General features: G+C 39.1%; 1 protein-coding gene across 1 annotated transcript in view; it reads left to right on the top strand.

The window, feature by feature from the left end:
• Positions 1 to 12650, top strand: part of kcnq1.1 (potassium voltage-gated channel, KQT-like subfamily, member 1.1) — a 58517-nt gene that overhangs the window by 34534 nt on the left and 11333 nt on the right. The window contains exons 9-11 of the mRNA XM_037694505.1: positions 2103 to 2126; positions 2298 to 2354; positions 8263 to 8392. Of these exons, the coding sequence (XP_037550433.1) occupies positions 2103 to 2126; positions 2298 to 2354; positions 8263 to 8392 (211 nt within the window). The remainder of the gene's footprint in view (positions 1 to 2102; positions 2127 to 2297; positions 2355 to 8262; positions 8393 to 12650) is intronic.

Raw genomic sequence — 12650 nt, forward strand, 5'->3', positions numbered from 1 at the left:
ATGGATGGATGGATGGATGGATGATGGATGTGTGGTGGATGGATATATGGATGGATGGATGGATGGATGGACAGTGATGCTCTTCTCATGTTTAGAAGATGTTGTCCTTTAGAAGATTCATTTAAACTGCATACACACCTTCATTATTCTCTGGGCTGCATGTGCAGCGTTAATGGATCATGTGTTCATAGAAGAATAAATAAGATCCTAGAAGGGACGGTGTGTTTTAAAAAGAGATAATTATGAAGACTTTTAGCACACCCAGCCTGTAACATCTAATTGGATAGCTCTCTTTGTACTGTCTGGTTATATAACCTTGTTCCTTTCAGTCGCTAACATAAAAAAACCTGCAGATGGTCCAACTGTGCAAATGGGTTATCTTTACACTTAGTTCTCACAACACTGGCAGCATTTACCATAACTCTGCAGATATGCATGCATGTCAGCTCACTCCTCTCAGTGAATCAGTGTCTACAGGCTGCTTATCTACTGTCCACAGCATGCTTCAATTAACTCTGTTACATTTTATGAAACTGCAACAAATTCTGCATCAGCTGCATGAGCTTTTCTTGCCCAACAGCTTCTACTGTTCCTATCAGACTTTTAAGGAGGTTGTCTTTCCAAAGTTGCCACCCCAAAGAGCATTTGGGGGCTGAAAAGAAGTTTTGAATATGTTTTTTTTTTTAATGTAAACAGTAAATACCTTGGCTTAGTTATGTATCTTGATGTTTTCTTTGTATTAGGTAAGATTTACTTGGTTTGGAAGTAAATAATGAATGAACCACAGAAGATGCTTTGATGTGAAATTTGTTCTATCTAAGCATTTCTGCTGACCGACTGAGCTGAACTGACCCACATTATCAGCTTTCAGACTGATTTGTGTGCAGTGTATAAGATACAATATCTTATACATGCTTCATAAAGTCCATTTTTAACTATTATATTGCTTTTGGTCCCTTACAGTGTCCCAGAGACACATCGTTGTCAGCGCACATCACCTATTGTTCATGTTTATTCAAGGTTTCACGTTTCTTTGTTTGTCAATCCTACACACCACATGTGGTACATGTGGTGGAACAAAATTGTGTGCACAGATGCCCAGTTACATCCAACAAAAGTATAAAATGTAAAAGAAAAACAGTAATAAGATCTAAGATATGAACAAAAAGAAACGTTAACTAAAAATACACTCAGCACTAGTAGTATAAAAACAATACGCCCAACAGCAGCACGAACATGAGTCTGTGTGAGCAGATGAGCACGAATGAACACAGCAACATGAAACACATCAGCAGCAACATGAAATAGATCAGCAGCAACATGATGCGATTTTTTTCACAGTGATTATCCTGATTAGAGATTCAGGGTAGAAGCTGTTCCTCAATCTAGTGGTTCTACACTTAATGCTCCTCAACCTCCGTCCTGAGGGGAGCAGGGCAAAAAGTGTGTGTGCTGGGTGAGTGGGGTCCTTCATGATGCAGGTTTATAGGTCATAATAAATAAAATTATGCCTTACTTTGACCTTTTCTCTGCCAACAAAATCAAATGAATCATAATCATCGCTTCAATTAACTTTTTGTTTTCAATTATTACATCATTAGTTAATAAAAATGGGTAAAATGAGTATCTACACATTTACTTAGAAAATGTCTTTGTGCTCACAACCGTATTTGTTTTAAACCTAAGTTGTGCATTTTACTTTGTTGTCTGGTTATTGTGTGATGTTTCATTTTATTTCAGAGAGTGGTATTAACCAGAAATAAGATGAAGCTGTTGCCTCTGTTCGACAATTGTTTGTGTAACATTACATCTGCTACATTTCAGAATGTGGTCATTCATGTGCCACAAGCTTGTAGTTGGTACTTTGCATTTTAGGTGTTATACTTTAAATAAATTCTTAAATGTGCCACTTTAACACTTTTTATTTTATTTTTTATTAAATAGTAGCTAAAACCTTTAATTTTGGAACACAATCTAGGACTTATTTTTACGTTTCTCTGTTAAATTGTGCTTCTGCCTCTTTCACCTGAATATTAGCCCATTTTCTCAATTGTGTCTTTTTCCCCACCTGTGGTGTTCTGTATGTGCGCCTGGTTTAGCAGGACCTCAGGCACTGGGAGGATGTGGTGAGCTGCTGTTAGTGTCCGTGTTCAGCACGTGTCCTTTGTACTTGCACTGTCTTGTCTGTTTTAACTTCTACCTGTTGTCTTATGAGTTTTACGACTAATTAGAAGTGTGCTTCAAATACTAAAAATATAATGTATGATTGTGGTGATGTTTCTGCCTCTGTGCTTCAGATCGTCAGCAGTCGTGGACGTCTTTGTTTTCCCTTCAGCTCAGCTCGTCACCTCCAGGTTACGTTATATTCCACTTTTTGTTTCTTTTTGGTCACTGTTCCCAGTGCAAGCAGCAGAAGCAGCATGTTCTGGCTGTAAATGCAATTTAATAACATTAGCACATAAATATGGCTTTTTTTAGCAAAATTATTAAATTTGATGTGTTTGATCATTTAACAAAAAATAACTGCATGTGCAGGATGTCACACACGCGGTCAGAGCAGTTTTTTTACTTAACTCTGTGAAGGAAAGTACAAATCTGCCTGTCAGAGCAGCATGAAGCTGCATTTGTTCTGGTTAACAGCTCAAATTAAGACTTTCCATTTCAAACCAACTACAGCAGTGTCACTTCACACCTTTTTTCACACGTCAAAACCATGAACCTGTTGTATCACACTTCTCTAACTGGTGTGGTTTCAAAACACCGCTTCTCCAGACTGGATAAGCACCTCAGTTTTATGCTGGCTTCATCAACAACTCTGCAAGCAACTCCACATTATTTATATGCTCATTAATTACTTACTTTTTTAATTTCATACAAAGCTGGTGACCAGTTACTGTGGTATGGATGATAAACTTTACATTAAACATTAAGATACACCGCACTTATCAATGACTCCTAGTGTAATGAAAAAAATCATTAATAAATTAAATGAAATTAATTTGAAAAACGGCTAAATGTTGACACGTCAGTCTTTTTTCTTGTGAATATTTGTGCTGTGACTGTCGTTCCGTTACAAGGCCACACAGAGACAAACAAACGTTCACACTCTCACTCACACCTCATTTGATTAACGGTTAACTCAAGATGGATGTTTTTGATCTGGTGGAGGAAAACAGAGTACCAGGAGAAAACCCACATGTGCACAGGGAGAACATGCAAACTCCACACAGAAAGGCTGGGAGGCAAACTTGGGACCTTCTCATTGAGAGGTGATAGCTCTAACCACTGGGCCGCCGTGTCATCCAGCAGGAAAATCTTTCATTTAAAAAAATCACATCATCGACTTAATGTCGATGTGCTAGAGTTGCGATTCATAACCTGAACCCGTGCCAGACCCGAAATTTGGTTTGGATCAGTCCAAAACTATGTGCTTTGAAGGCGGGTCGGGTCTGTCTCGGGCTTTTGATGCAGTTTTACGAATCACACAGCACAAAGAAAACTAAATAAGAATGCACAATATAAAATTCTGTATTTACTTGTAGAGGAGGAAGCAGTAAGTTTAAATGTTGAGGATGAGAAAGAAAGAAAATAGAGTGCAGAAGTTAGTAGCGCTGGCACATTGCGCAACAATTGCGCATGTGGCCCCGCCCACCCTCCTTTTAGCACACATCTGAGGATTTGCAAGTGACCCACAACAAGCGACATAATGGAGCTGAAAAGTGTTAAACAAAAGCTAAAAATGGGAGGACTCACTCTACAAAGCCAGCATGGTGAAACCTGCTGATGTGTGTCAGGTGCATGCTCAGGTCCAACCGGACGGTTGAAACGGGAAAAAAAAACAGTCTTAAGCTTTAGATGGACAACAAGATCATCAGTTGTGCACGTTTGCTGACCGGCCGGTTGGAAGAGGTAAAAAAAAAAAAGGTCCCAATAAGCTTCAGATGGCTCACCGGATCATCGGCCGCATGCGTCTGCTGACCGGCCGGATGGATAGTATGTCCCGCTCCGCACCCTGCTGTCATCTGCGGTGAAGAAAGTTGCAGCATCTGCAACTTAACATACAAAAGCCCAAGTGAGCAGTGCATTCAATTAAAATAGCATTGTTCTATATTGTTCCAAATAATTTTTTCTCTAAAAATATTTTTGTTGATCTGTATAATAACCTATCTTTAGAGTAGATTTTTTTTTAGGCTATTCGTTTTGTATGTTAATATCCATTTGGTGAAACAAGAAATCTTTGTAACTCCCTTTCTTTGAAATACCTTTTTAAAATATCATGTCAAACTGATTTGCTTACAAAAGCAGTAAAAGCTTTATTTATTTATTTATTTTCAGGTTCGGGCATGTAATTACAGTTAATTGGTTGGGTCAAAAAGGACAAAATGCCTACCGGCTCTGGCCAGGTCGAGTCGGATGTTTTAGGCCTGAATACAACTCTATGAGGTGCATGATGTGGTGCCATCTCTAAACTGAAAAGTGAAAGCAGCTGAATGCCCCCCACCTTCTCTGAAACTGTGATGACCATGAAACGTGAATATAAAACAGTGAAAGAAGCACTTGGGAGCAAGACATCAAAGTTCATGCTCATTCATCCAGGTACAAAACCCAATAATAGTCAGTCAGGTCATCTGGACAGTTTTTTTTTTTGTGGAAAGACGTTTCACCCTCTATCCAGAGGGCTTCATCAGTCTGAGGAATCCCAAGTAAACAGTTATCCCCACTAAGCAGTACACTCATTTAGTGTTTGTACAATTTACTTGGGACTCCTCAGACTGATTAAGCCCTCTGGATAGAGGGTGAAACTTCTTTCCATAAAAAAGAAACTGTCCAGATTACCTACATGACCATTACTCGACTTGGGAACAAACTTCACCAGTAGGGAGGGTGGACTGTGACAAAATTAAATAAATAAATACATGGTGAAATAAAGAAGTTTAAAGGTACATTTTTTTTTCATGGGACATTTAATTAATTTATTGTGCATTTCATAATTTAATTGTACATTTAACGATGTTTTGAATAAATAAATGATACATTTAAGTTTTATGTATTTATTTATTTAATTTTGTCACATTCCACCCACCATTCTACACCAAACCCCCCATGTAATTCATTATATTCATACGACTGTGCAATATGATAAAGAGTCAAGGAGGATGAAAGCAACACACAAGTCATTTTCATACAGTTCCCCGCTAGTAAATACATGCTTATAAAAATACTTACATTTTTAATAAATTACCTCTAAAGTCTAAGTGCCGGCTTTTGTGAAACAATGGATAAATTGTGTAACGCTTCAGTTGACCGATTGAGTAAGACTTCTTCAAGCTTTTGTTTCTTATTTTGATAATGAATGAGGTGGGTGTATAATTCATAAATGTTTTTGTTTTTTCTTTCACCCAAGTACAAAAAAGTATTTTAAAAAGCCAGTTTTGGTTAGTGCTTTTGCACTTCAGGAAGAATGCAAAAGCAGTGAACAATGAAAAAGTACCTAGCTGCAAATGCAAAAGAATTAACATAGAAACACTAATTTCAATTTCTTTTTTGGTACTCTACTAATCTCCAATGGGAAATTATATAATTTTTCAGAGGAAAATGAAGCATCATGTGACGACAGAAGTTAGGACCAGTTTCAGCTAACACAAAGGTAGGAATCAAAAGGTAGTGGATGTTTTAAGCCAATGGCTTGAAAGGTTTAGTTGTGTCATAAATTGCAGTTTAAAATCAAATACCATGTACAGTAGTCCCTCGTTTTGTCACGGGGCTTAGGGGACACAGCACGAAGCAGAAATGTACTTCTTGATGAATTACACTGAAACAACTGAACATAGAAGTTCTGAAATAATTAAAAATAACTTTTAACACTTAAATAGTTTGGGATTATGATGGTTTTACGGTGTGACATACTTTGAATTTTAAGTTGGAAGACAACAGGCGATCAGTGCATCTGGACAGCAAACGGTTAACCCTCCACAAATGTGGGCGTGGCAGAGAGGAGATCATGACAGACTGCAGGGGGAGCTTATCGCTCCACCTGTGAGCTGCACACAGGTGCTAAATCATTTAAAATAGTTTATTCTAAATAAAGAATCCCGTTTGTGCGGCTCATCCATCAATCAGCCAAGTGTGTGTCATGTCCACTCTTACTTTGAAGAACCGCAAAAGAGCGAGTCCGCGAAAGTCGAATCTCAACGTAGCGAGGGACTACTGTACATCAAAACTATATAAAAAGGCTCAAGAAAAAAAAAACACATAAAACATTGCTGAGCTTCTTGCAGAGTCACACTATGAGGCAAAAACTGGAGCTAAAATGAGAGGTTTGTAGTCAATAAAAGGCAGCCCCCAGGGAAAAGCACCTCAGAAGAGTAGTGTTGACTCATTGATGATGTGGGACTGTTTTTAATTAAAAAAGACCCTTACAATCTTGATAAGATACATGACGTTGTAGAATCCATCAAATACCTCATTTGACATGCCAGATTGTTTCCTACACAAAACCATCTGGGAAGGTCTTGGGGGAGAATGTCTGGAAATGTAGAGATCAATGAAGCAGCACCAGCAGACCCAATCAGACTATCCAATTCTGCTCTAAACCAACTTGGAGCGAGCAAACTTATCTTTTCAATCAAGAACATTTAACCATCAGTCTTGGCTCTCGTTTAAAGAAGAAACTCCTCCATTTAACGGTGACCTTTTAAACCCACATCTAGATGCCATGCGTCAATAACTGATGGAAAAAAAGATCATGGAAAAATGAACAAAACACAAAAATCTTTACTATGATGGAGTGATTCTCGCATCACTCACAACACTTACAAAATGTATTGGTCTTACACTGTAATAAAATAAAGGTGATACAGATCACATCATTACATAAAAAATATTGGAAAGCTAAAAATGTAGAACTTAATATCCCCATTTTATGAAAGAGGGGAGCAGGTGCAAAAAGCTTAACTTGAAGGAATCAGCTCAGTATCTGTAAAAAAAACCTAAAACTAAGCTATAACAATTTTGTATTGGCTAAGGTTTATCAATAGCAGTGGCCATCTTGAATTGGAATGTTGCCTATTGTTAACCAGTAGCAGATGTATAGTCAGTGTTAAATCTCAATGAGATACTTTGCTAACAGACTACCAGTGCTGTCTCAAACATCCATCCATCCATTATCTTTTACCCACTTCTTCCATTTTGGGGGCGAGGTACACCCTGGACAAGTCACAAGTCCATCACAGGGACACATAGAGATAAACAACCATTCACTCTCTCACTCACACCTAGGTACAATTTAGAGTTACCAATCAGACTGACATGCATGTTTTTGGTCTGTGGGAGGAAACCAGATTACCCGGAGAAAACCCACGCATACACGGAGAGAACATGTAAACTCTACCCAGAAAGGCCCCCGGACCGGGATTTGAACCAGGGACCTGCTTGCTGAGAGGCAGCAGCTCTACCAGTTGCGCCACCGTGCTGCCCTCTGACTCAAACATCCATCCATCCATTATCTTTACCCGTTTATTCCATTTTGAGTCATGGGGGTCGCTGGTGCCCATGTCCAGCAATCACTGTGCGAGGGGCGGGGTACACCCTGGACGGGTCTCCAGTCCATCACAGGGACACACAGAGACAAATGAGACAAACAAACATTCATTCTCTCACTCACACCTAGGGACAATTTAGAGTTACCAATCAGCCTAACATGCATGTTTTTGGACTGTGGGAGGAAACCGGAGTACCCGGAGAAAACCCACACATGCACGGAGAGAACATGCAAACTCCACCCAGAAAGGCCCCTGGACCGGGGTTTGAACCAAGGACCTGCTCGCTGAGAGGCACTGACTCAAACAGTTACTGTCAAAAGTGTAGGCACAATAAGCAGCAGTTGGAGTACGTAATGATAATTCCTCTCCGCTACATGCAGCATAGTATCAATAAATTGACTGAGTCGTTGCTATTCTGCTGTTTTCTCAGTTCACTTGGCTGTGGTGGCCATCTTGAAACAGGTTGACTCCAAAGATTATATATTTTAGATGTGCAGTACATTCATTTGTTACTTTCTGGAAGTTTTCTTTTTGTCCAGACCAAACAGATACACAAAGACACACATGAGGATCGAGGTAGAACAGCATTTTATTCTTCTTTGCCTTTCAGCCATGGGCAATAAAATTGAAAAGGGTTGCCATTGTTAAAATGTTGAAGTAATGTCCCTGCTTGTGTCGTTTAATTAAATGTAAATGAATGTGATTGTGTCAGACTGTGCAGTGAAAAGAAGCCATGCCCTTTTGGATTCCCAGCCCCCCACCCCACTACAGAGGAACAGCAGCTATGCCGAAGACCTCGAGCTGGAGTCGGAGCGAGAGAGTGAACTGGCTTCTGCCAGCTCAGTGTCACAGTGAGTTCACCACTATTGCATTGCGATGCTGTTGCATGAGACATAAACACAGCATTAGTCGCTCTGTTTATGTGTGAGTTCTTTATAAAGAGAAAGTCTGTGTGTATTTTTTGCTATTCCTAATTAAACTTTGCAATATGCCAGCCTCGGAGGGCTCATGATTCCCTATTAGGGAAAATAACTTGTGCTCGCAGAAGCACTTGCACAGACTGAGACTGATATGAGGAAATGAGAGTTAAGTAACTCCACTGTAATGTAAGTGCACAATAAGTGAAACAAATGGAGCGACAGTTCTGACTCGTGGGACTTGCTTTCTAAACGGCGGCGTAATGATGCAGAGTGAGATCTGTGTTGTTGGCAAGACAACTCTGCTCTGCTGGCTCCAAAAATACGAAACCAGCTGTTCTCAAAGAGCAACGCCTCATCAAATCCCATGCTAAATTGAACTATTATGAGATACTTCTTTCTTGTATCTGTAATTATGGAGTACAGAGTAACAAATTCCCATTTTTGAGCTTTTCAATTGTACTCCAAAAAGTTCAGCTTGTGATTAAACCCCCAAAATTGTTGGTATTATATAAAATAATTGAAAAAGACTTTTAATATATTTTAAGAACTTTTATTATATACGATAATTATGTAATTTGTCATATTTCTGCATTTTAAAATCCAAGATGGAAGCACTAATGTGTTTGGCTTGACAGTCGCAGCAAACTTTGGTTGTGTTTGTTTTTCTTTGTTTTTTTTTATCTTTCGCTCACAGTGTCAACTTTTGTCGAGTGTGTAATCGCCAAACGCTTTTAAATTCTCAAACTTGTTTTTATTACTTGGGTCCATTATAGCGATGTGTAGCGGTCAGACCCAAGTGCAAGCAGACAGGAGGAGCAGGAAATTAATGAAAAGGCGTTTATTAAATAAACGAAAACAAAAGGCTGACGAGGCAGCAAAACTGACATAGATCATGGAGCAACCAGGAGCATGACAGACTGAGGGAAGTACGAGGAGGACCGGAACATCTGTAGCATTACAGATCAATGAGCCGACGTTGAGTGGTGGAGAGGAGAGGTTTAAATTAGGCAGAGGAGAGTGAGAAATGAAGTACACCTGGAGTGATTACTAATTGCAAACTGGTGAGAGTGATGAGTGGCTGGAGAGACTGAGGAGAGGGTGAAAAAGGGCAGTGAACATCGAGTCAAACACAAGGATCAAAAAATGGAATAAAGACAAAAGAAACTCAAAGAAAACAGACGAAAGCACAGACTGTCCTCCATTTGTGCAATAACTTATTACTCCTAAGGAGAATTGCAACATCTTCATTTCTGCCACTTCCAGTTCTTTCTCCTGTCTTTTTGTCAATGCCACTGTCTCCAGACCGTACAACATAGCTGGTCCCACCACTAGCTATGTTTACATGGACATAAGTAATCGGATGAAATGGCCATTCGGTATAAAAATGTGCCATGTAAACGCCCCATTCTGATGTTTTTTTTATTGATTTAGCTCGATCCGAAAGAATTGGTCATCAGAATGAGATGGGTGGTTTATACCGATTTATAATCTGACCGGTTCGCATGTAAACACTTACTCTGTTCATTTTTTTCTGATCGTGAAAAACTGACCTGACTGCGCATGTGTGACCTATGTCTACCTCACGTATTTCCGCCTGGCTAATGCTAATAATATTAGCATGTCGGGGAAGAAAAATTGGTCGGTGAGCGACAATATTTCTACTAGAAACGATGAAAGAGCTCAAAATGATCTCTTATTACCTGTAGCTCAGTCAGGGAGTGCAGTAACTTTTCTACCGTCATTAAAGCCTGTCGCGGGTCCATTTTGGGCACTCAGGTTTGTTTACGTTCATCCCGGATATAAACCGGAAGTAGAACTTCTTCTTCTGTGGTGTTTTTAAGGAGCGTTTACCACTCTGCACATGCCAGTACTTCTGTTCAGAATAAAAGCCCGCTGCATGTAGACGCTCGTCATGAACAGATGGTGCCCATGTAAACAATACATTTTAATTATTTAATCTGAAAACATTTCAATCCAATCAAAAAATGTTGTGCATGTAAACATAGCTATTTATATCTTGTAAACTATTCCTTTGACCTTTGCTGACACCCTTTTGCCACAAATCACTCCTGAAACTTTTCTCCATCCACTCCATCCTGCTTTCACCTCTTTACCACACTCTACATTTTCCTGGACAGTGGACCCCAAGTACTTGAAGTCCTGCACCTTTGCGACCTCTGCTCCTTGTAGCCTCACTGTTCCACCAGCCTCCCTCTCATTCACACACATGTACTCCGTCTTACTACGGCTGACTTTCATTCCTCTTCTTTAAAGTGCATATCTACACCTCTCCAAGTTCTCTTCCACCTGTTCCCTGTTCTCACCACAGACCACAACGTCATAGGCAAACAGATTTTTTTAAATCCTTTAGTGTGTACTGATAGGGGATTTTTTTTTCAAATATAGGAAAGTAAAGTAAAGTGCTATGTGTTGCCATCATTGTATGTTTCCATACAATGGCGAAATTAGTTCTCTACATTTCACCCATCACACGTGTGATACACCCAGGTCGAGCAGTGGGCAGCTATGTAAGCGCCCAGACAGAATTGGGGATTAGGTGTCTTGCTCAGAAACACCACAATATGTGGGCATGGCTGGGAGTCCAACTGCAAATTTCTGGTCCCAGGTTGGCTGCCCTTCCTCTACCCCATCTCTCCCAAATATTATGGCCACAAAAGAAATATTTTGTCAAATAAAAATGATAAAATAAAATTTAAATGCAGACTTTTTATTTTTTTTACTAAAGACACTTATTGAGTTAAAATAAAATAAAAAAAGAAAGATTGAGAAAGGAAGTTGTTTACTTGAAACAGGAATCAAACAGTGGAGGTGGTCTCAAATTTTAGCTTTCTAAAACTTACATTGCAGAATTAAATCTGATTCCCAGTCAGTTTCACTTTAATTCACAACTTCATACATGTGATCACAACATCCCTTGTGAGCCAGGGAAAGAAAAATGCTAATGGCTCTTCATGGTGTGTAGTTTAATCTGCATGTGAATCTCGGTACATAGCTGAGTTTTTCATACCAAAGTTCATGCTCAATAATCCAGGTAAAAATCCAACAATGCTCAGTCAGGTCATCTGGACAGTTTCTTTTTTCCCCCCAGATGAAACGTCTCAACAAACAAAGAAACCGTCCAGATGGCCTGACAGAACATTGTTGAGTTTTCCATAGTTTTACAAGCTCGGAACTCCAAACTCACCGGTTTTAAACAGATAAAGCTACACAGCTTGGAAGCAAAATGTCTTGAGCTACGTTAGTGCAGTTGTTTAATTTTTGTATATTTTGGACCTAATTTGAGATCAATATTGTTTCCTCTTTACCTTAATATTCTGTTATTCCCATAGTTTCAGTTTCCTCTGAAATTGTGGGTTTACAGTTTTCTCTCACAGACTAAAACATGCATGAGGTTTATTTGTAACTTAAAATTATTCATCGGTGTGAGTGCAAATATGGTTGTTTGTATTGTCTGTTTCTGTGTGGCCTTGTGATGGGCTGGTGACCTGTCCAGGGTGTACCCTGCATCTCTCACAGTGATTGCAGGAAAGAGGCACCAGTTCCCTGTGACCCATACGGGAAAAAGCAGATAAGAAAATGGATGGCTGGTTAGATGGATGGATGGACATAGGCTTTTAGAATGTTGAAATTGAAGCCTTTTTCTGACCATGTAGGACTGCTACCCACTCAAAATCAACTGTACTCCCACAAAATTAAGCCACCCTTACAAGTCATTGAAAAAATATATTTTTAAGAAATGCATTTTATGTTATTGGCTTTGTGTACCTTCACCCAATTTGATCAAATATATAGGGGCGCCACCACTGTTAAATCCTGAAAGTTAACTATAGCTTCATGTGTCTTTTTAGTTAAAACTCAATGGTTGACAGCAATGCAATATGTATTCTTTTATAACATTTGGATTTTAAGACCCATGTTTTAATGCATGAAAAGTAGACTAATACAACTGGTAACTGTTCTGCAAATAATAAAAATGACCATGTTGGATTCTGGAGGGAAAAGTGTATTTTGTTGTATTCAAGTAATTTGTTGTATGTCACTGTTTAAAGTTCTGTTAAATAGCTTAATCTGCAAATTATCCTGTACATAAATGCACATTTCCCACATTATATATATATATATATATATAACATTTACAGGTAAGTAACCAGTTGTATTTGACTACAAC

This window comes from Nematolebias whitei, chromosome 2, assembly GCF_014905685.2.
Source record: "Nematolebias whitei isolate Nwh7 chromosome 2, NemWhi1, whole genome shotgun sequence".
Taxonomy (NCBI): Eukaryota; Metazoa; Chordata; class Actinopteri; order Cyprinodontiformes; family Rivulidae; genus Nematolebias; species Nematolebias whitei.